General features: G+C 59.6%; 2 protein-coding genes across 3 annotated transcripts in view; one reads left to right on the top strand and one right to left on the bottom strand.

The window, feature by feature from the left end:
* Positions 1-384: 384 nt before the first annotated feature.
* RSPH14 (radial spoke head 14 homolog) overlaps positions 385-19,862 on the top strand; it is a 60,861-nt gene continuing 41,383 nt past the window's right edge. Inside the window, exons 1-3 of the mRNA XM_027088613.1 lie at positions 385-651; positions 1,659-1,761; positions 4,357-4,475. Coding sequence (XP_026944414.1) covers positions 453-651; positions 1,659-1,761; positions 4,357-4,475 — 421 coding nt within the window. The 5' untranslated portion in view covers positions 385-452. The remainder of the gene's footprint in view (positions 652-1,658; positions 1,762-4,356; positions 4,476-19,862) is intronic.
* Positions 10,339-19,862, bottom strand: part of GNAZ (G protein subunit alpha z) — a 42,077-nt gene continuing 32,553 nt past the window's right edge. Inside the window, exons 3-4 of one of the 2 annotated variants that reach the window (XR_003429091.1) lie at positions 11,516-12,019; positions 10,339-10,770 (exon numbers count right to left, since the gene is read on the bottom strand). Coding sequence is in view for 1 of the 2 variants with exons in the window: in XM_027088612.1 (XP_026944413.1) it covers positions 11,675-12,019 (345 nt within the window). In the remaining variant the exon portion in view is untranslated. Of the gene's footprint in view, positions 12,020-19,862 lie in introns of both variants that reach the window. The other variant, XM_027088612.1, reaches the window with a different exon arrangement.

Raw genomic sequence — 19,862 nt, 5'->3', positions numbered from 1 at the left:
AACATTGGTTCCTAGTTCGTGACCTCCATGGCTCGTTGCCCCTAAACCTCAGTTTCCTCCTTCACCCCTCCTCCTGGGGTAGCCGAGTTGGATATCAGGTATTGCTGGCACAAGATAAGCACTGAATGGAGCTGATACAGTGTTTGCTCATTTGGCTTAGTTTGTGTTTTCAATGCCTTTGTCCCAAGGCCCAGCCTATAAAGTATCGGGAGAACTCTGAAGTTTGCAGGTTGGGCCGCCACTTCACTGTGAAGTTTGGGCTTCACTGTGACCTTGAACAAATCCCTTTGTTGCTCTCACTCTCAGTTTGCTCATCTGTAAAATGGAAGTAAAAATACCAAATCACAGCAGCAATGTTGACAACTTTTGGGTTCTTTTAATCAGTGGTTTCTGCAGAGCTTCACTTCGAAAGCGACAGAGCCGCCCTGTGCAGGAGCGGGAGGCGTGGGAAGATGGCCCACACCCAGATCTCCAAGTACCTGCCCCCCGACATCAACCCCACCCAGGCTGCCATTGCCTACGGCTGCCGGGCGCTGCCCAAGCTGAACGAGGAGCTGCAGTCGGAGGACCTGTTGACAAGGCAGAAAGCCCTCATGGCTCTGCATGACCTCATGCACGACCCCGAGCACGTCTACACAGCCATCCGCATAGGTGAGCGTGGCACAGCCCAAGTGACCACGACTGTGGTCTGGATGGACAGACACAGAGCAGCTTGAGGTGGCCCCTTCACAGCATCCCTCCCAGCTGGTCAGCCCATCCTCAACTGGACACCACCAGTGGTCAGCCCCCTCTGCTATGACTCAACCCGGTGGCCACACATCCACCCAATAGGCCTTTATCTGTCTCACCCGCAAGGCTGTCACAGAAGATAGGCACTGGCCCTACTGAAACCACACATACACGGGGACCTGTGTCCACTGTGTCCCACTCTCTTAATTACCCACATAAGAGTTGAACTGATTTTAGTGGCACGGTCACACCTGTCCCAGATCAGGCCCACGATGAGTGAACTGCCGCCTCCCCCACCAGCCTTATCTGAAGGGCTAGTTTAATCCCAGAGATGGTGGTAGCGGTCCCTATGCCGGGTGGAGCTTCAATAAAAAAGGTTGCTATTTAACGAGCCCGACTCTGGGCCAGCGCTGCCATACGTGCAGTGCCTGTGTTACCTTAGTCCTCGTAGCACTGGCCCTGGGAGGGAAGGAACCGCCTCAACCCACAGAGGAAAATGGAGGCTCAGAGAGAAGCAGTGTGAGGCTAGGGCTGCCCCATAAGTAAATAAGGCAAGATTTTTAGGTGCTCAGTCTGGCTTCCCGAGGTGTAACCCTTTCAAGGGTACACGACTAGTGGGTGACAAGGCTGGAATTTGACTTCCGGTCTCTCCAAACGCAAAGGGCATTTTCTGAACCCTGTGGAGGACTGGGAGGAGGTGTGCAGAGATTCACGAGGGGGTTTGGATGACAGGGTCCTGGGGGATGAGCCTTTCTAGCACCCAGAGTCCCCGCCAGTGACTCTGAAACACTCCATCACCCACACGATGCCCTCACACCCCCAAACAGTAGAGCCCTGGTGCTCTCGTTCTGGACATCAGCTCACTTGTCGACTTCTAGGTTAGCTGGTTTCTGAGCGTGGTGAATGTTCAGAGGTTTTTCTGCCCGTAGGCTGCCTGGAGAGCCTGAAAGATTTGCTGATGGACACCAACGACCTGGTGCGCATCAAGACCACTGAGGTGCTCTATATCATGGCCACCCACAACGTGGGCAGGTGAGCAGCTGCCTCTGGGTATCAATGTCACGCTTTGGAGCCGCACCCCTCCCCTGGGTGGCACATGCTTGAACGACCTTGAATGAGCTGCTCGCGGGGCAGGGAGTTAAATGAGTTCATGCACGTGAAGTGTCAGCCCCGTGGTGGCTTGGTTGGCCGCGGGCGCTCTCTCTCTGGTTCCCTCTCCCCACAGATGGGTGGTCTTTGGGAACTCACACACCCGCTTGCTCAGGGCCACCTCCAGATGGCCGCCTCAGCCCCTTGGTCCCCTCGACCCCTCAGCTCCCCATCTCTTCTCTGGGTTCTGATGTCAGGTCCCTGGGAGGGGGGTGGCCAGCCCAATCCCTGCGCAGCCCTGGCCCAACAGGTCGCTATGAACTGGGTGCGTGTGGGGAGGTGGTGACACAGTGACCGCCCCAGTTCACAGGTGTTGCACCAAACAGGGCAGACGGGTGCCGGGGAGAACGGGGGAGTGGGCTCGAACCTGGCATCTGCAGCGCCGCCCTTTCCTGCTCTGACCTGGCAAGGCTCTTGGTCGAGTCTCACTGTTCTCATCTGAGACAGATCCAGAAAAGTGCTTTCTCTCATTCTTCCTGCTCCTTTTTCCTCTTTCCGGACCCGATTTGGACATTAGGAGTAACCCCAGGGAGGGTGACGGAGGCTGAGAGGAGGGATGCTTGAAGTTTGGGGATTACAGGAAACTACGAGCCCAGTGACAGTGACCATAGGTCTGTTTATCCTCATAGGAGGTGTGGGGGGTGGTTCCCGGCTGTAACCACTTTAGCAGGGCGACTCGGTGCAGAAACTGTCACCGACTGAGGACCCGATGTGACTGGCACACTGTTCTCCAATGTCCCTCCCAGCACCACCGCAAGGGGCGGGGAGGAGCCCGGAGCAGGCAGCTGGTGTGCCCAGGGTCCAGGATTCCAAGACCCAGCTCACTCTAGCACACCACGCTGGACAAAGGGCAGAAGTGACCGGGGCCGACTTCTGAAGTCCGCCGGGCTCAATGGTCATCTCACCCCTCAAACCCTGAGTAACTGCCCATGTTGAAACCTCCTGCCTTCCTGGATCCACACGAGGAGTGACGGGGAGCGGATGAGTGTGGAAGCCAGGGGCCTGGCCTCTTGTCACCTTGGGGAGTTACAGCTTACAGAGCTGACTTACCAGCAGGGTGACTCGGAGTGGGCACCTGGGCGCAGAGTGAAGAGGCCCGGACACCTCACACCGGGGGTCAGGGAAGGCCCCTGCAACTTGGGGGTCCCACTGTGATTTCCTTCTCCCAGAACGACTCATACAGACCTCACGGCAGAGCACAGTCAGGCACTTCCTGTGTGCTGGGCACTGGGCCAGGCCCCGCTCTGAGTTCTCATTTAGTTCTGGCCTCAGCCTCGAGAGATGCAGCCTTGAAACCCTCACCAGACGTAACTGGGCCCAGCAGTTAGTTGGTTAATCAGAAGGAATGGTTAAAAAGCTAGGATTGGAAGAAATTGTATCTTCCCTTCAAACAGTTCACCTTAACCCCAAACCCCTAAACGATCAGGCAGTCAGCAATCCCTGTGTGCCTCTTCTTGGCTATGGGCCCACTGCATGGAGCTTCCCATCATCTTTTTTGCTTAAACCAGCACCTGTAACATCATGGAGCTTTGATTCTTTAAAGTAGAGCAAGCACTCAGACATTAATGAAGTAATCTGCATGCAAAACCCTTCTAGAATCTTCACAATCATCTCACTATTTTTAAAATAAATGTATTTATTTATTTTTGGCTGCACTGGGTCCTTGTTGCTGCGTGTGGGCTTTCTCTAGTTGTGGTGAGCAGGGGCTACTCTTCGTTACAGTGCGCGGGCTTCTCATTGTGGTGGCTTCTCTTGTTGCGGAGCACGGTCTCTAGGTGTGCAGGCTTCAGTAGTTGTGGCACGTGGGCTTCGGTAGTTGTGGCTCACGGGATCTAGAGCACAGGCTCAGTAGTTGTGGCACACAGGCTTAGTTGTTCCACGGCATGTTGGATCTTCCCAGACCAGTGCTTGAACCCGCATCCCCTGCATTGGCAGGTGGATTCTTAACCACTGCGCCACCAGGGAAGCCCTATTTATTTATCTTTTTAGACACTGACCTTGGAGTTTCCCAAAACATTCACCTTTGTTTTCATAAGGAAATCAAAACAAAAACAAAAACCACCAACTCTTCTCCCATCAAATTGGCTTACCTGATATTCAGTGAATCTATATCATTATAACAAGAAGCATAACAGGCCTGCGTGGGTTTGGAGGCACGTGGCTGCCCTGGACAGTCCGCAGGTCTGTGCCCGGCAGGTGGAGAGAAGCGGTCAGCTCAGCCCGGCTGCTCAGGGGAGGTTGGTCATGCACTTCTGTTGCCTGGAGTCGTCCTCCACCACTCAGGCCGCACTGCTCTCACCTGACATGAGGGCCACCCCCAGCCTGTGCCTTCTCTCCGGAGGCCGCAGGAATGCGGTCCCGTCCAGCCGGCACGGGCTTAGGCTCCAGGGGCCGGGAGGGCAGGCAACCGCCTCTAGGTTCTTATTGGATCCTCTCGTGGCACGTTCGTTGTGTCTAAATCCCACTTCTCTTCCCCAGAGAGGGCTTTTTAGAGCATGACGTCATCTACGCCCTGTCTTTCCTGCTGAGCGACCCCCAATCAGCCTGCCGGGAGAACCTGCACCTGGCCTTCAAGCACCTGGCACAGCTGCCTGCAGGTAGGCTCACCGTGGGCGCTTGGGTGGCCCTCGGTCTCCTCTCCTAGTCAGGCGCCTGCCGTGCCGATCACAGTTTAGAGCATATTTTTTAAAAAGCTATGCTTTTATTAAGGTACCATATACATGTTAAAAAGGCACACGTCATACGTGAACGCTTGACTAACTTGTACTAAGTGAACCTGCCACTTCCGGGCACCACTACCCAGATGAAGAAGTGTGCGGAGTATGGCCGGCACCTGCCCCTACCAGTCACCACCCCTCACCCAAACGTAAACCGGCTGATTTGTCTTCAGGTTATAAGACCATGGGTTAGTCTGTGCCTCTTTAAACTTGACATAAGTGGAAACATACAGTCTGTAGTATTTTGTTTCTAGCTTCTTCGTCTCTGTTGTGCGTTGTGTATTTGCCCATTTGCTCTGCAGTGTGGTATGCACACTATATGAGGGCGCTACGGTCTGTTTATCCCCTCTGTTGCTGATGGCCATTTGAACTGTTTCTAGTGTGTGGCAGCTGAGAATACAGTGGTCGCTAACATTCTTACAAATGTCTTTCGATGGACATGTGTATGCATTTCTTTTGAGATACGCCTTGGAGAGAATTGCTGGGCACAGGGCAACTTTATGTCCAGCTTTAGAAGGTACTACAAATGGCTTCCTAAAAGAGTTTTGCCAATTTACGCTCCCAGCAGTAGCGTATGAGGGTCCCAGGCGTTCTGTATCCGCACCCACGCTTGATTTTTTGGCTCTGATGGTGGGTGTGTGCTTGCGTCTCACTTTGGTTTTCGTTTGTATTTCCCTGGTGACAAGAGCCCTGTAAACGTCCTCTTGTGAGAAGCACCAGGGCACGTTTTAAGGATGAAAGACCCCACCCCGGGCTCACCGTCCCCTTCAGCTGACTGCTCCTGCTAATCTGATGCTGAGTCCAGGGTAATGGCCACCCGCTGACCGACCGCAGCTGGAGGGTTGAGATTCGTGTCAGGTTGATACCCATCCTGTCACAAGACACAATGAGCAATTTTAAATGAGGGGCTCATTCCAAGAGGCAGGATATCAGGCCTTAAAGGGGGTGCCTTAAGGCCGACATGGGCCTTAAGATGTCCCGGACCAGGAGTTGGACAGATCAGGTCCCTCTGCCATCCCCTCGTTCCCCGTGTGCCCCTAGACAGGCTGCTTCCCCATCTGGGACGTTGAGGCTAATGGGACCCCCTGCTCCAGAGGCCTGAAGTGAGGACCAGGCGGGAACACTCCCTGAATCAGGGCCCAGAGAGAAATGACTAAGGGAACAGGAGCAGAGAGGCAGGCTGAGCAGAGCCCTGGGAGCTGGGGGTGCTGCCCGCCCAGCCAGGACCATACCCTCCTCTAGCTGGGCTGGGCTGGGTGTGCCAGGCCAGAAAGCAGCACCCCGGGTGGTCTTTTTAAAAGACCACCCCATCCCTGGCCCTATCCCACGTCACCTGGTGGGCCCTGCCCACATCTTCCTTGAACGCACCTTGGCTGGTTCTCCTGGGCGACCACGGTTGAGGGCCCCTGGGAATATCGGGGCGTCTCCATAAAGGACCAGTTCTGGGGCTGAGCTCCATGGACGCCTCTGCTCACCACTCAGGAACATTCCTTCCCAGGGTGTGGAGAGAGGGGACTTGCCGTTCTCACTCAAGGCTTTTAAAATCATTGTGACCTGTGTAAGCGTCCAGGGGAAGAGAGATGATGATAACGAACATCAGGAACCATCACCAGATTTGCTAAATCTTAACATTCAACCATATTTCATAGTTGCTTGAGATTTTTGCTTAAAAAAATATAGCCCCCTGGGCTTCCCTGGTGGCGCAGTGGTTGAGAGTCCGCCTGCTGATGCAGGGGACATGGGTTCGTGCCCCGGTCCGGGAAGATCCCACATGCCGCGGAGCGGCTGGGCCCGTGAGCCATGGTCGCTGAGCCTGTGCGTCCGGAGCCTGCGCTCCGCAACAGGAGAGGCCGCAACAGTGAGAAGCCCGCGTACTGCAAACAAAACAAAACAAAACAAAATACAGCCCCCTGTGAGCCTCCCTCACCCAGCACCCTTTCTCCTGCCCTCCCTGGAGCCACCAATAGTGGGTGACTTCATCCCCAACATATGTCTTTGTATTATTTCCTGGCGGTCCAGTGGTTAGGATTCTGCGCTTCCACTGAAGGGGGCATAGGTGTAATTGTATATAGATCTTGCCTTCCATGTTTTAAAACTCTCTAAATGGATTTTGCTGTACGTATCCCTTTGGTACTTGAAAAACCTAATGCTATCATTGGGAACGTACCCATGTGTGTCACGGGCTCCATTTCCTGATTATAACCCCAGCCTGCCCATCCCTCGTTTGAACGTGTGTACTTACATTCAGTGAACTTACTCCAGTCCGGCGAACCTGCATGAGCTGGTTTTCCCCAGGGCTTCCCCAGAGAAGGGCGTCATGGGGCCAGAGAGCACAATTGCTTCCCAGCTGGAGAGCCCGTCGTGCTCCCTCCCAGCAGCCTGGCCGAGTGCTAAGCCGTGTAGCTGTCGCTGTCCTATGGCTCTGCCATCCCCCAAGGCTGGGAAGGGGCGTCTTCTCTCTGCCTAGCACCGCCTCCATCTCCTCTCCTGCCCGGGGCCTCCCAGGAGCCTGAGCCCATTCTGCTGAGTTGTTTTTTCCATTTCTCATTGATTTGAGGGAGTGCTTCGTTTATCCGAGATTCTAACACTTTGCTGGTCACACATACTGCAAATATCACTTCCCAGGCTATCTGCATGGCTTTTCTCTGTTTGTTTATTCATTGGTCCAGCAGTTTTTCATTTGAATAGTAGTGAGTTTCATCAATCTTTTCCTTTGTGACTTTTTTCTTTTTTTTGGTGTTGTTTTAAGAGAATTTGGTGCTAATAGCTCATGGAGATATCCTGCCATATTTTCTTCTGAAAGTGAAAGAATTTTGCTTTTCACACTCAGTCCGAGAAGGTACCTGGGCCAGCCCAACACTGTCTTAATTACAAAAGCTCTAGGTGTTCTGGGTTCTGGTGGACAGGCCGGAATCCGCAAGCACTAGGCTCACCATGGGGAGCAGGGGGTGTAGTTTGCACTTTATCGTAGGATTTATCACAGGATTTATCACAGGAGTCCGTGCCCAGAGGGAGGCCTGGGACACTCTGGGGAGGGGTAGGTAGCAGTGGGTGGGGTGGGGGTGGGTAGCTAGAGGGAGGGAGGGGGACATGCAGTGTGGTAGGCGCCCCAGGAGGACCATCTGAGTGGCCCCTGAGCGCAGCAGCTCCTGGGTTGGCCCGTGTAGCCGTGTCCTGGGGGTGTCCTTGCTGGGCCTGTGGGTGGGGGTCTGGGTGGGTGAGGGCATCTACTTCTGGGGCTGCGCTCTTACCAGCGTGGGGCCTCAGGCGCTAGCGAAGCCCATCGGGAGCAACAGGTCACAGGGGTCCAGCGGCTCTTCCGGGACGGTCTGCATGCAGGGCGCAGCGGCTCTCGTGCTGGTGGTCATGGGTCTGGGTTCTCTGTCCACGGCCACGACCAGAAGGACCCTCTGCACCTGGTGGAGTGCTGGGCACGTGTCTGGCACTCAACAAATACTGGTGGTTTAGCAGTTTCTATGCAGGATTTTAAAGGACTATTTGTCGGCTGTTTTCCTGCTGCACTTCACACCCATGTGTTGGGGTATCTGTGGGGACGAGGCCTTTTCTGGGCCCTGGCGCCCGGCCAGGTCCAGCTGGCTGCGTGGTTTCCCAGAGTGGCCAGCAGGGGGCGCCGCAGGACCGGCCGCCGCCCAGCAGGGCTGCTCTGGCTCTCAGGCCTGGACCTGCTTGTCAGGAGAGGAGAAACCGGGATCATGGGGCAAATGCCAGGCGCCCCGTCTTCCAGGCCCTGAGTGACCGGCCGCCAGGGATGCTGGAGGAACCCGTCTCCTCCCTGTGTGGACACAGCATCCTGTAGGAGAGGGCTCCAGGCTGACACCCAGGATTCCTCTGTAACTGGATTTGGGGACCCCTGGAAGTGTCCCCAACCCCTCGGACCCTCTGATGGTGGTCTCAGGCCCTGCCTGGCACACATAGTGCTGGGCGCTGAGAGCCGCCGGCCCACATTTAGGGCAGCTCCACTGTCCCGCTGTCCCAACCCATTCATGTGCAGTTGGGCTGTGGGCAGAGGCAGGTGCCCTCCCTGCCCAGAGGAGAGAGCCAGGGCTGGGTGGGGAGGCGGTGGGGGCATCCCTGGCATCCCGCCATCACCACTGGGGGCTGGAGAGAGATGGGGGTACTGCGTCCATGGGAGCACAGGGTGAGGGGTGGACATCCTCAGCCTGACAGCCCTTGGCAGACAGCAGAACCCCCTCCCCACCCAGACTTAGCAAAGCACGAGGGCCCCCCAGTGGTGACCCTGCCCCTCTGGCAAGAGGACCCTCTCCCCTCAGGGCTGTCCTCCACCAACTCTGGCCCCCTCTCCCCGTCCCCTCTGCTGAGCCTGGGCTTGCCGCTAACACCGCGTCTGTGGACCTCTCTGGATGCAGCTTAGCACGTGCCTCCCCCGTGCCAGGCACTGCTCAGGCAGCAGCAGGGGAAGGAGGCGGGTCAGACGGTGCAACACCCCTTCCCGCCTCACCCTGGCCTGGGCGCTCTTTCATGGCCTGGGGTGCTGGGCCCTGAGGGGATGATGGGTCTTGGGCCGTGAGGATGGGGACGGTCCTGTCAGCAGAGGGATCAGCTGGTGAGAGGAAGAACTGGAGCAGATAAAGACTGTGGGGGATGCGGCGAGGGGACCACTGTCCCAGGGAAGCCTCCTCCCCTCCTTGAACACATCTGGGCAGGAGGCAGAATCCTTCCATTTCCCTCTCACTGTGTATTTTTAGTTAAAGATGCTCACGCTGAGATTACTGCTCTTTTCACAGTTGGCATTAAAGTGCAAAATAAGTCTCAAAGATCTTAAGTCACAGGTTATTTCTTATACAAAAGCCCCTTGGGTTTTCGCCGTTTGGTGATGTGGGAAGGCGTGAAGGGGACCCCCACGTGGGCTCAGGGGTGGGGGGAACAAGAGCCAGGTCCGTGTGTCTGAGTGCTGTGTACCTGCACACGTGTGTGTCTGTCTGTATCCCTCCCTTGGGGCTTCATGTCCGGTCCTGGGTTTGAGGAGGCGACATGGGGTAGCTCTGTGCCCCCGTGGGCTCCTGCCCTGGCCGTCCAGGTGCAGAGCTGGGCGAGGACCCAGGTCTTGGACCCAGGTGTTGGGAGGCACCGGCCCCCTCTGCTCCTCCCGGGGAGGATGGCTCCGCTGCTCCCTGACCTTGACCTTGGGCATCTTGCCTCATCTGTAAAATGGGTCACCACTGACACCCGCCGCAGGGATGAGTGTGGAATAAGATAGTCTGCAAGGAGCCCGGTGCAGTGTGAACAAACTTCCTTGACTAGTGTTTTCCATCCCTTCGCCCCCTAACCACACTGGCGAGTCAGCCAACAGTGGGCCGGCGGGGCCCCTCCTCCAAACACCCTGCAGGCTCACCGTTCATGCCGGGGGCTGTCAGCACCCTCCAGGCCCACTGGGCATCTCCTCCGCTCTGTGGGGATGATTCTGACCCTAGTGGAGGTGTCTTTAGGGTGGGGGGGAGTCCAGGTGATGGTGCAGCCTGGGCTGGTACCATCATTACCCCCAAACCTCAGCCCCTTGGGACACACAGGCCTGGCAGGTCTCCCTCTTTTGCAGCGTCTTTCTACTCTTGGGGTTGTTTGTCCTTGACGTTCATTTCAAAATGGTTTTTCCTAAACATGTGGAGGGAGCGGGGAGAGAAAAAGGAACCTCAGCACGGACGGTGTCCCCGCCACCCTCCTGCATGCCGTCCACGCACACAGCACTCGGGACGAGGCTCGGCTCATTCAGGATATTTTATTTTCGTAAAGTAGACAATCTCGGACTTCCGTGCGATCGCCAGCTCCTCTTTCCCTCTCGACATCCCTTAAAGTCCTGGGCTGTGACTCCTCACACCAACCTCGGGCTCAGGGTACCAAAGGCCGAGAGGAGGTTTGGCAAGGGCTCTGGCGGCGCCTTCGTGTTTGCACACGGCCCTCAGCCAAGGTAATCCACGTGGCGGTGGCGGTGGCAGTGCCCCGGGCCCTGGGCAGGAAGGGCCTCCCTCAGGCTGCGAGGCGGCCGAGCCTTCACAGGAGTCGAGGCTGCCCTCTGGCCTCCCTTTCCTCCACTTGCAGAAAAGCCACAGGTAATTTACTCTTTAAATACCAAGACATTTAGCTATTGTTCGTTCGCTCCTGGGTGAAGGACCTTCTTTAAATACATCACATTTATTTTCTGAAAGAAAAACGAAGCGGAAACCGCACCAGTAACAAGAGGACGCTGCACAGGCTTATGTACAACTCGGCACCGAGGCTGCTGCCGGGCGCAGAGGGACAGACTTGTCCAGGTAACAATTTTACACTCAGCAAAGCCAGACACAAAAAGGACCACCCGAAAAAAAAAATAGGTTTTGAAAATCTGCATTTAAAAAAGAATACTCAACTGCATTGGAAATTTTCTGTATTTCTGCGAAACACCACGAGATTTGGCCAAAAAAAAAAAAAAAAAAAGAAAAAGGATGTCAGAGGAGAAAAACCAGGTTTCGGTTTATAAAACGTCCGACTCGTAGAAGAAAAGCTGGCGCCCAGCTCGCCTGGTCTGAGACAAGTTGCGCCACGCGTGTCACCATGTGGAGTTTTGCTGCATATTCTGAAGCGGTTTAAAAAGAGCTGTGAGTGGCCGGAGGGCTGGTCAGTGCTGTCGCAGGCCTGGTGCCCGGTCCCAGCGCGCACGTGGGGCGGCGTGGCCCCTGCTCTGGGTCTCCTCCCAGGAAGCCGGCCGCCCCTCCCTGTGGTCCCTCGGACCCCCATGCAGAGTGGGGCCACGTCGGGAAGGCAGGGTTATGTGGCAGGAGGGGCTCGGGGTGGACTTGGTGACAGCTCCTCAAGTCTTCACAGGACCTCAGCTACGCGGGGAGCCTGCTGTCTGCAGAGCGTGCGCGTGTGTGTGTGCGTGTGTGTGCGCAAGTGTGTCTACTTACCTAGCGATCTATCCGTACATATTCATGTTTGCGGAAACGTGGGGGCCGAGGAGGCGGGGCGGGGGACACGCTCCGGGCCCCCGTTTTCTGCCCCCGTGCTGGTCACCAGCGCGGGTCGGGGTGTGATGCCCCAGTCTCGCCACAGCCGACGCTGGCTCCTCAGCAGAGGCCGATGTACTTGAGGTTGTTCTGGATGATGACGTCGGTCACGGCGTCAAACACGAACTGGATGTTACTGGTGTCGGTGGCACAGGTGAAGTGGGAGTAGATCTCCTTGGTCTCCTTGTTGCGGTTCAGGTCCTCGAACTGCCGCTGGATGTAGACGGCGGCCTCCTCGTAGGTGTTCTGGCCGCTGTACTCGGGGAAGCACACGGTGAGTGGGATGCGCCGGATCTTCTGCGCCAGCAGGTCCTTCTTGTTGAGGAAGAGGATGAGGGAGGTGCTGACGAACCAGTTGTTGTTGCAGATGGAGTCAAAGAGGCGCAGGCTCTCCGCCATCCGGCTCTGGGGGGGGAGGGGGGCGGTCAGCACGGCCTGGCCCTGCTAGGCCCAAGAGCACCCTCCCCGCCAGGCCCCAGCTGGCCCTGTGCTCTCCGACTCCGCCGGCCCCCTCTGGCCCCCGTGGTCGCTGACAGCACGTGGCTTCGGGGCTGCCGGCTGGGGCCCCGCGCCTGCACGGGCAAGCCCCGCCTCCCACGGGGGCACCGTCGCCGCATCCCGCGCAGGCAGCACGTGGGCAGCCTCCCCGGCAGTCAGCTCCGCCTGCTGGGGTTTGGCTGGCCCCGTGCCTCCATCCTGCCAGGCAGGGCATCAGTCCTCACTGGAGTCCGCGAGGGGGAGGCCTGTGTTCACGAAAGCAAGGGTGCAGGGCAGAGCTGGGCAGGCCTGGCCCCTGCCGGCGGTGTGCTCACTCAAGGCCACGTGGAGGATCCCGTGGCCGCCCCGCCCCCACCAACACAGAGGACGCGAGGACGGCGGCCAGGAAGCACCGTGACCACAGAGCGTGGCCCTGGCCCTCTCTACCTCCCCTTGAGGACCGTGACCCTGCCGTGGAGCCTCTGGGTTTTCAAGGAACCCAGGGCCCTCGTCTGACTCCCACGCACAACTGACCGTCCTACTTCTAAAGGGACTCCTGCTGCTGGTGAAAGCTGCCCAGTGTTTGAAAGTAAAATGAATGAGATGAGCGTCCCAAGTGTGGGGCCGGTATAGATCGGAGGTATCGGATTTAAGGACTTTTCTGACGATGTGGTAACAACAGGGAAGCTGCAGCTGGTGCTGATGGGTGGACACAGGCACCGGCCTGCTCCACCCTCACACCTTCCTATCCCCATTCTGCAGATAAAGAAACTGAGGCCTGGAGAGGCAGGAAATGTGCTCTAAGTCCCATGGCCAGGAGCTCTAGGCTTGCTGCTCCTCCAAGGTGGACGGGCAGTGCTGCTGGCCCCAGGGTGGCAGTGCCCGGGGGAGGCCCCACGAAGCCCTGCTCTCCCACAGAACCTGCCTTCTCTCAGATACATGGTCTGACAGCATCAGTGCTGAGAAGGAACCACCGCCCCCACCACAACGTAGACATTGCCTCCAGGTCCTGCACTCCACCGGGGAGGGCCCGTTTCCGAAACCCACCCTGTGCCTTCTTTAGAACAAGCTCAGGAATGACAGACGCCCTGAAAGTGAGCAGCCTCAGGTCTTGGGTGTGTGCGGGGTGGGGTAAGCCCTCTGCAGACAGGAACAGGATGCAGGACCCCCAGGTGTGCCTGGAGGAGCGGACGACGTGCCACACGCAGTTAAGTGGTGGTCCAGGAATGTTACATTCTACTGGGTAGTAATTAGCGCTAACGGATTCCCGGAAGCTGCGTGGTAGGGACCAGCAGAGCTGTCGTATCTCATGGGAATGATGTCATAATCAGACGCTGTGCTTCTGACCCCAGATTTCACATCAGATAAATAATAGATGTGGCCATTAGCATGTATTCATTAATCCACTGAGCAGACGCTTGCTGAGCAGGCTCTGAGGGCCGCCAGCAGGTCCCAGATCTCGTGCCGGTGACGGGGCCCCAGAGACGAGAGGCCAGTGGCCAGGCCAGGCCAAGCCCTGGGTGTGGAGTGGCGTTCAAGGATGGGTGGGCCAGGCAGGGGTGCTGGGATGAGCATCTGCACAGGGCCTGGGCCTGCCTCCATGTACCCTGCTAGGTCACTGGGGGTGAGAGCCAGGTGCCTCCCGCATCCAGGCCAGCTGCTCCTGCTGAAACAGTGCACGTGTGCCGAGAGGGGTCGGTCCTCCAGGGCATGTGTGCGTGGGAAGAGCTCGGCTGCCATGTCCTGCGTGGAGCAGGCCCCAGGACCCCGACAGGCTGCGTCTGCCCTTCCTGCTCAGCGCACCCCAGGCTGACTTCAGACCCCAGGGGCCGGCCCCTCTACCCCTCGTCCCTCCGAGCCTCGCCAGGCAACAGAGGGCAGAGGACGCCGGCAGGACGGGCACTGCTGTGCGGCCTGAGCAGGACAGACAGACGCCCCTCGTGTCCGGCCCTTGCCCACACCTGGGGCTCCTCTTGCTCTCCAGGCAGGTGGGGCTCAGGTTTCCCTGTTCCCTCCCTCTCCCTTGGGACAAACCGTGGGGACCCACACGGGCCATCCTTTAGGCAGGCAGCGCTCAGGGAGCCCGTGGGAGGCACTGACTGGCCGGGCTAGACAAACACAGGAGCCTGGGAGCGCCACCTGCTCTCCTCCAAAGCCGCTGGGTGAGCACGGTGAAGCGGGCACTGTGTCCCGGGACCCACCACACAGAGGTCCCTCAGCCAGGAGGAGCCGTCCCAGAAGGCACTAGGCGGGCAGGGGGAGCTGGAGCCCCTTGGTGCTACCACCACTGCTGTGCAGGCTCCTGGAGCCCGAGCAGGAGCCCGAGCATGGGCGCGCGGGCCGAGCAGCACGCTGACACCTGAGTCACAGATCACTGAGAAAGGAACGTGCTGTTTTGAGCCGTAACTCTGGAAACCGTGAGAAGCACGCACAAGAGTGTGCGTACGGGAGGAAGGCGCAACGGGCAGGGCCTCCAGGGCCCCCTCCCTGTTTGGCTCGCCCTCCGTGGCCTCCCCCACGACTCCTCTTCGCAGCCCCGCACCCCGGCGCCCCTCCTGCCGCACACGTCTGGGGTGCTCGGGCACCAGGATGGAATCCCAGTCCCTCGGTCTGCATTCAGGGCCTCCCTGGTCCTGAGGGTGTGCTCAGCCTGGGGGCCAGCTGTGGTCCCGTTCTCCCCGACGCCTCCCTGGCACCCGGTTCTGACTCTACCCACTTGGTGCTGTGGGTCACAGGGTTGGGCCCCGTCCTCGTGTGGTCCACTGGGCCCTGGGGTGAAGGAAGCTGGGGCAGCTTTGGAGTCATCGGACTCTGCCCATCATGCCTTGTCTTGCCATGACTTCCACCAGCCTGACGCAGACATCCTCTCGCTGCAAGCCGGGGAGGCCACCCACCTCACACAGGGGATGGGGCCCTGGACAGGCGACTCCCAGGGCTGGGTGAGGACCCCGTGTCTGCACCAACCCCAGCGCTCCCCCAGCAGGAGGCCCTCCACGCCCTCAGCTCTGCAGCTGCTCCTCCCAGGAGAAAATACCCCACGACTGCTTACCTGCGATGCCACCCAGGGCTCTGGGGCCCACCCAGCTCTCTCCAGGAGCTGCTCACAGTGAGAAACATCGTGTACAGAGATGACACAGAGCAGACGATTCCCGTCAGAGGCCTGGGCAGCGGTGGCGATCCCATGCTCGGGAAGGGGCAGGAACCAGTGATTTGTAACAGCACACGTCAGACCCTGGGAGGCAGCTGGACAGTCCCCAGGGTGGCGCACAAGTCATTTCTCAGCCATTTGCAGAGAAAGCTCCCGCTTGGACACGTCCGAATACACTCAACCTCACCGAACAGACTGGACTCTCCCCAGGGGCTGCAGCTGGTGACCCCCCTCTGAGGGGCTTCCAGCTTGCTGCTCGGAGACTGGAATCTTTGCTGAGCGCCGAGCTCAGTGGTGGAGGCCTTTACCCTGAGCACAACCGCCACATGACAGCACCCGTGGTGGCCTGGACCAGACCGGCTCCTGGAACATCCTGAGGAGGCCGGGGCTGGGGCGTGAAGGGGCGCCTCGGCCCTGGTCCCCCATGAAGGCTCCCCTGAGTCACGAAAGGGCAGGTGTCCCTGTTATGGGTACAGATTTGCGGCCTGGGGTTTGCTCTCACCACCAGGGCTCACTGAACCTTGGACAAGTCCTTTCTCCTCTCCCGGCCTCAGTGTCCTCATCTGTAAAATGGGGACGATCACGGCACCCAGCACCAGGACTGCTGCAGGAGCAACACAGTGTTGGTTTGAGAGGAACCAGGTTTGCTGGGCCTCGGCCTGTGGCTGCCTTCCCAGCAGACAGTCTGCATGCCACTCACTGCCGGCGCCCTGGCACTGGGGTGACCTCATCTCCTCTTGTCCAAGACCTGCCCCCCTCCCCACCGGCACAGAGCCTCTGTGGGAGGTGGGATGGAGAGGGAGGGGGCTGGACTCTGCAGACCCGGCTCAGCTGCCATCCTAAGCCCCAGGGCCACCAGCACCTCCCTCCAGGCTGCTGGCTCCCAGCTCTGCCTGGTTCCTCTGCTCTGGGGGCTCCATAACTGCTCAGCCTGGAGACCCAACGGCTGCCCAGAACCTGTGACACCCACTCAGCCCCTCGCTCACTGCTGCAGGGGCACAGGACAGCACCGATGGCCAGGCGAGCACCCATTTCCTTGATTTAATAGGCCAAGAGGGCTGCCTTTGGCTTCCTCGCGGGCTGGCTGGCGGGCACTGGCCCCAAATGTGGACGCCCAAGTCCAGCCCTGCGCTCTACAAAAGGGGAGCACGGGTTCCCCAACAGGCAAGGAGCCACCCAAACGCTGACTGCTCGGCTCGCCCTGGGCACAGCAGAGGCTCCAGTCCCAGACCTCATAAAGTGCTGGTGATGTCAAGGTTTCAGCCCTTCCCAGAACCGGCCCAAACCCCAGGGCCCGGGAGACCCGGAAACCCCAGCCCGCCGGCACGCCAGCAACCTTCACCGCTAGGCCCGCACCCCCCGCCCCTCCTCAGCCTCCGTGGGCAGAGGCGCTCCAGGCGCCCTTCTAGGTGTGAGGAGGACGGAGGAGAGGTGAGCTCGTGGAGTGGCCAACGAGGGCCAGAGCCCCTGCTCTGCCAGCCGCCAGCTCCTGTTTGTCTGAGCCTCAGTTTCCTCACCCGTACAGCACGGCCTGTTAGGGATCCTGCTCACGAGGCTGGGGGCTAAAACGTGACGCTTCTGGAAAGCTGAGTCTCCATACCGGGCACCCGTGACCAGAGCGGTCGTCACGGCATGACTCAGAGATAAAGGGGAGGTGGCCTGGAGCAGGGGCCCTGTGAGGCTAGGATGAGGCAACGGGAAGCCAGCCACGGCCAAGGCCTGGGGCCGCAGCGGGCAGCCGGCGGGGGAAGAGGATGCAGCGGGGCTGGGCCTTGGCGCTCGCTCGGCTCTGTCCTGCCCTGGGACTCAGGTTGCTCGTCCCTAACACGAGTTCTCAGTTCCGTTTCGGCCTGGGAAGCCCAGGTCTGCCTGTTGTAGGAGCGCGTGGAGTGTTTGTTCTTGAGAACTGTGAATTTACCTTTAAACGCTGGAAGCAGAGCTGGGAGGCTGGGCTGAGGACATGAATGAGCTCCATTCACCACGATGGTGCCAGCCCTGAGGCTCAGCCTCCAGGCCCCACCCGGGCAACGGTGCCAGGCTCCACGGGCGCCGAGGGCGGGACCGGGCAGCGAGGCCTCCTGGCAGCACCCTGGCTGCATGGGCCAAGGGGGAAGGTCCAGCCGGGGCTGGGTATCGAGCTGGCACCTTCACAAGGTAACAGCCAAGCCTCTGCTCCCTCTGTGGTGGTGTGGCTCGAGGGGTGCAGAGGCGCGGCTGACCCAGCGAGCGGCACGTCCCAGAGGGAAGTCTGGGGTCGTCCTCTGTGCGGTGCTGACTGCCCTCCCCGCCTCCACTGCCCGGGAGGCAGGTGAGGCCCGGAGCCCTGTGCTCTGGGCCTGGTGGGTGGGAGGAGCCCCCGAGACCTCCCTGGCCCACCCTGAGCCCTGACAGGGGAGCTGGGCTTGGACATCCCCAGCCTTCTCCAGCGGGGAGAGGGCGAGTGGGCCCTCCCGTCACACCCAGGTCCCGAGGTCCGGGCAGGTGCACAGGGGTGGGGGTGGGGGGGCCTGTGTTAGATGCACCTGCAACTGTGGAAAGGTGTGAAGACAGGATTGCACCTCCAGAGCAAAACCCCTCCGAGGACGGCACTGGTTGCTCAGGGAAATAGCTTATTCTTTGTCACCAAAGAAGTGGGGGGCTGGTCGTTGTGGGTGAGAGAGGGGTGTCTTTATCTTCATGCAAAGCTGCAGAGAAGTCTAGTGTGGCCTGGGGGTGCCTTGGGCTCCGCGGGGAAGAGGCCGGGCCCAGCCCTCAGGCTGCGCAGTGGCTTGAAGCCCTGAGCTCCCCCACTCGTCCACCGAGGGTCCTTATCCTTCCGGAGCCTATTTCCCTTTGGGGGCTCCAGCTTGTCTCGGGTCGTGGGGGTGGCTCAGGGGAGCAAGGCCCTGGCTTGCGTCTGCCCTTAGGCTGCGGGGTGCAGGCAGGAGGGCTCCCTGGGCACAGGGTGGGGTAGCAAGAAGCAGAGCAACAGCCCCGGACTGAGCTGGAGGCCTCGGGCAGCGTGGCAGCATGGCCGCGCTGTCCTGGCAGAAGCCCAGTGCAGAGCCGGTGCAGGAGATGACTCAGACCTCCACTCACGCCCGCAGGGATGGGAATGGGACGCTCGGGCCTCCCCAGGCAGCCCTGGCTCCCCACTGTCACCAGAATCTGTGTTTCTCCACACACACACACCCCCACCCCCAGTATCGCGTCCCTCATTGGAAGTGTTTGCAGGAGGGCCGGGCCTGTGTGCTTGACTCACCCAGGCCTGGATGGAGTCACTACAGCCCTGTGCAGACAAGAGAGCAGATGTGGTGGTGGTCCAGCGCCCACAGGGAGATGCAGGCGAGAAGGCCTCAGAGCTGCCCTCTGCGCTGGCCAGCGCAGGAGTGGGGCAGCCCCTCGGGCCCTTCCTAACACTGAGAGTCTGTGACAGCAGCTGCTCCCCTCCCTTGGTTGAGCTTATACTCAGACACTCAGCATGCAGTTTCCATGGCAACTGGGGAGGAAGCCTCCACCCTCGGGCCTCGTACAGCAGCACAGCAACACAGACCGAAGGCAGGAGACGCTCCATCTTTGAGCTGGGCCAGGTGTCCCTCTCCACAGGGGCACACAGGCCCAGCCCTGGCTGGCTGGCCAGACCACACTGTCCATCACTGTCTACTTCTTGGGAGTGGGGGAGGGCCTCCGGGTGTTGAGGGTATCTCACTCTCCCTGGCGGGCAGGGCAGTGGGCAGGGAAGAGGGGAGGTCCTTCTGGTACCGGCTCCTGCCTGCAGTGCCCTGGGTGGGTGGCACTCCCAGTGGGAGGGGCGGGGGTGGGATTGTTACCGAAGGATGGTGCCTCGCCCTCGACAGCTGCCCCTGGAGGCTCTGGGCCTTGCTCCTCCTCTGCGCGGAGGCTGCTGTGATGTGCAGAGGTCCAGCTCTCTGCTCCTCTCAGAGCAGTGGCTGTGAGGGCTTCTCCCCACATCCCCGTTTACGGATGTGGAAATGGGGGCTGTGAGGGCCAGCCTGGCCTGCCCAGGCCCCTCTGCCCCAAGGAGAGCTTCCGATGGCCACAGCCACCCCTTGGTCCTTGCCATCCCCATCCGGCTCCTGGCCTCAGGCAACGGGGAGGTGCCTGGGGACAGAGCTGGATGACCGGGGTCAAGTCCAGACCAACCTGGTTAGCGCTCCTCACTTCTTCCTCCCACGAGCCTAAGTGCTGGCCGCGCCAGAATGGAGAACTGGATTAATGAGGCTAATGGATCGATGAGCCCGACTGTCCCCGGGGCTCATCTGCACGGGCGGCACAGAGTGGGTGGTGCCGCAGCCTGTGCGGGGGCAACAGGGCGAGCTGGGGGTGCTGCCGCCCACCCCCTGCTCTCTCTGGGGTGGGCAGCATTCCCCCTCGGCTGCCCAGGGTCAGTGCACCCATTCCTCAAGTCTGGGCCCTCAAGCCCACGGAGCCACACTGCCCCTGCACCCTGTGGGCCCTCGGGACACCCAGGCCAAGATCGACTGGCACGGCCCTGCCGCACAGGCAGCTCACTCCCCGTGCCCCTCCCGCCGCTGCCTTCCCCTCCACCAGGCACAGCCACGGCGCTTCTTGGCACCCCGTCCCCCTTCCAGTCCCTCAGCATGTTCCTACCCCACCCTCTCG

Source organism: Aethalodelphis obliquidens, unplaced genomic scaffold, assembly GCF_003676395.1.
Source record: "Aethalodelphis obliquidens isolate GAN/ISIS:26980383/991018 unplaced genomic scaffold, ASM367639v1 scaffold63, whole genome shotgun sequence".
Lineage (NCBI taxonomy): Eukaryota > Metazoa > Chordata > Mammalia > Artiodactyla > Delphinidae > Aethalodelphis > Aethalodelphis obliquidens.
This window is presented reverse-complemented; position numbering and strand designations above follow the sequence as displayed.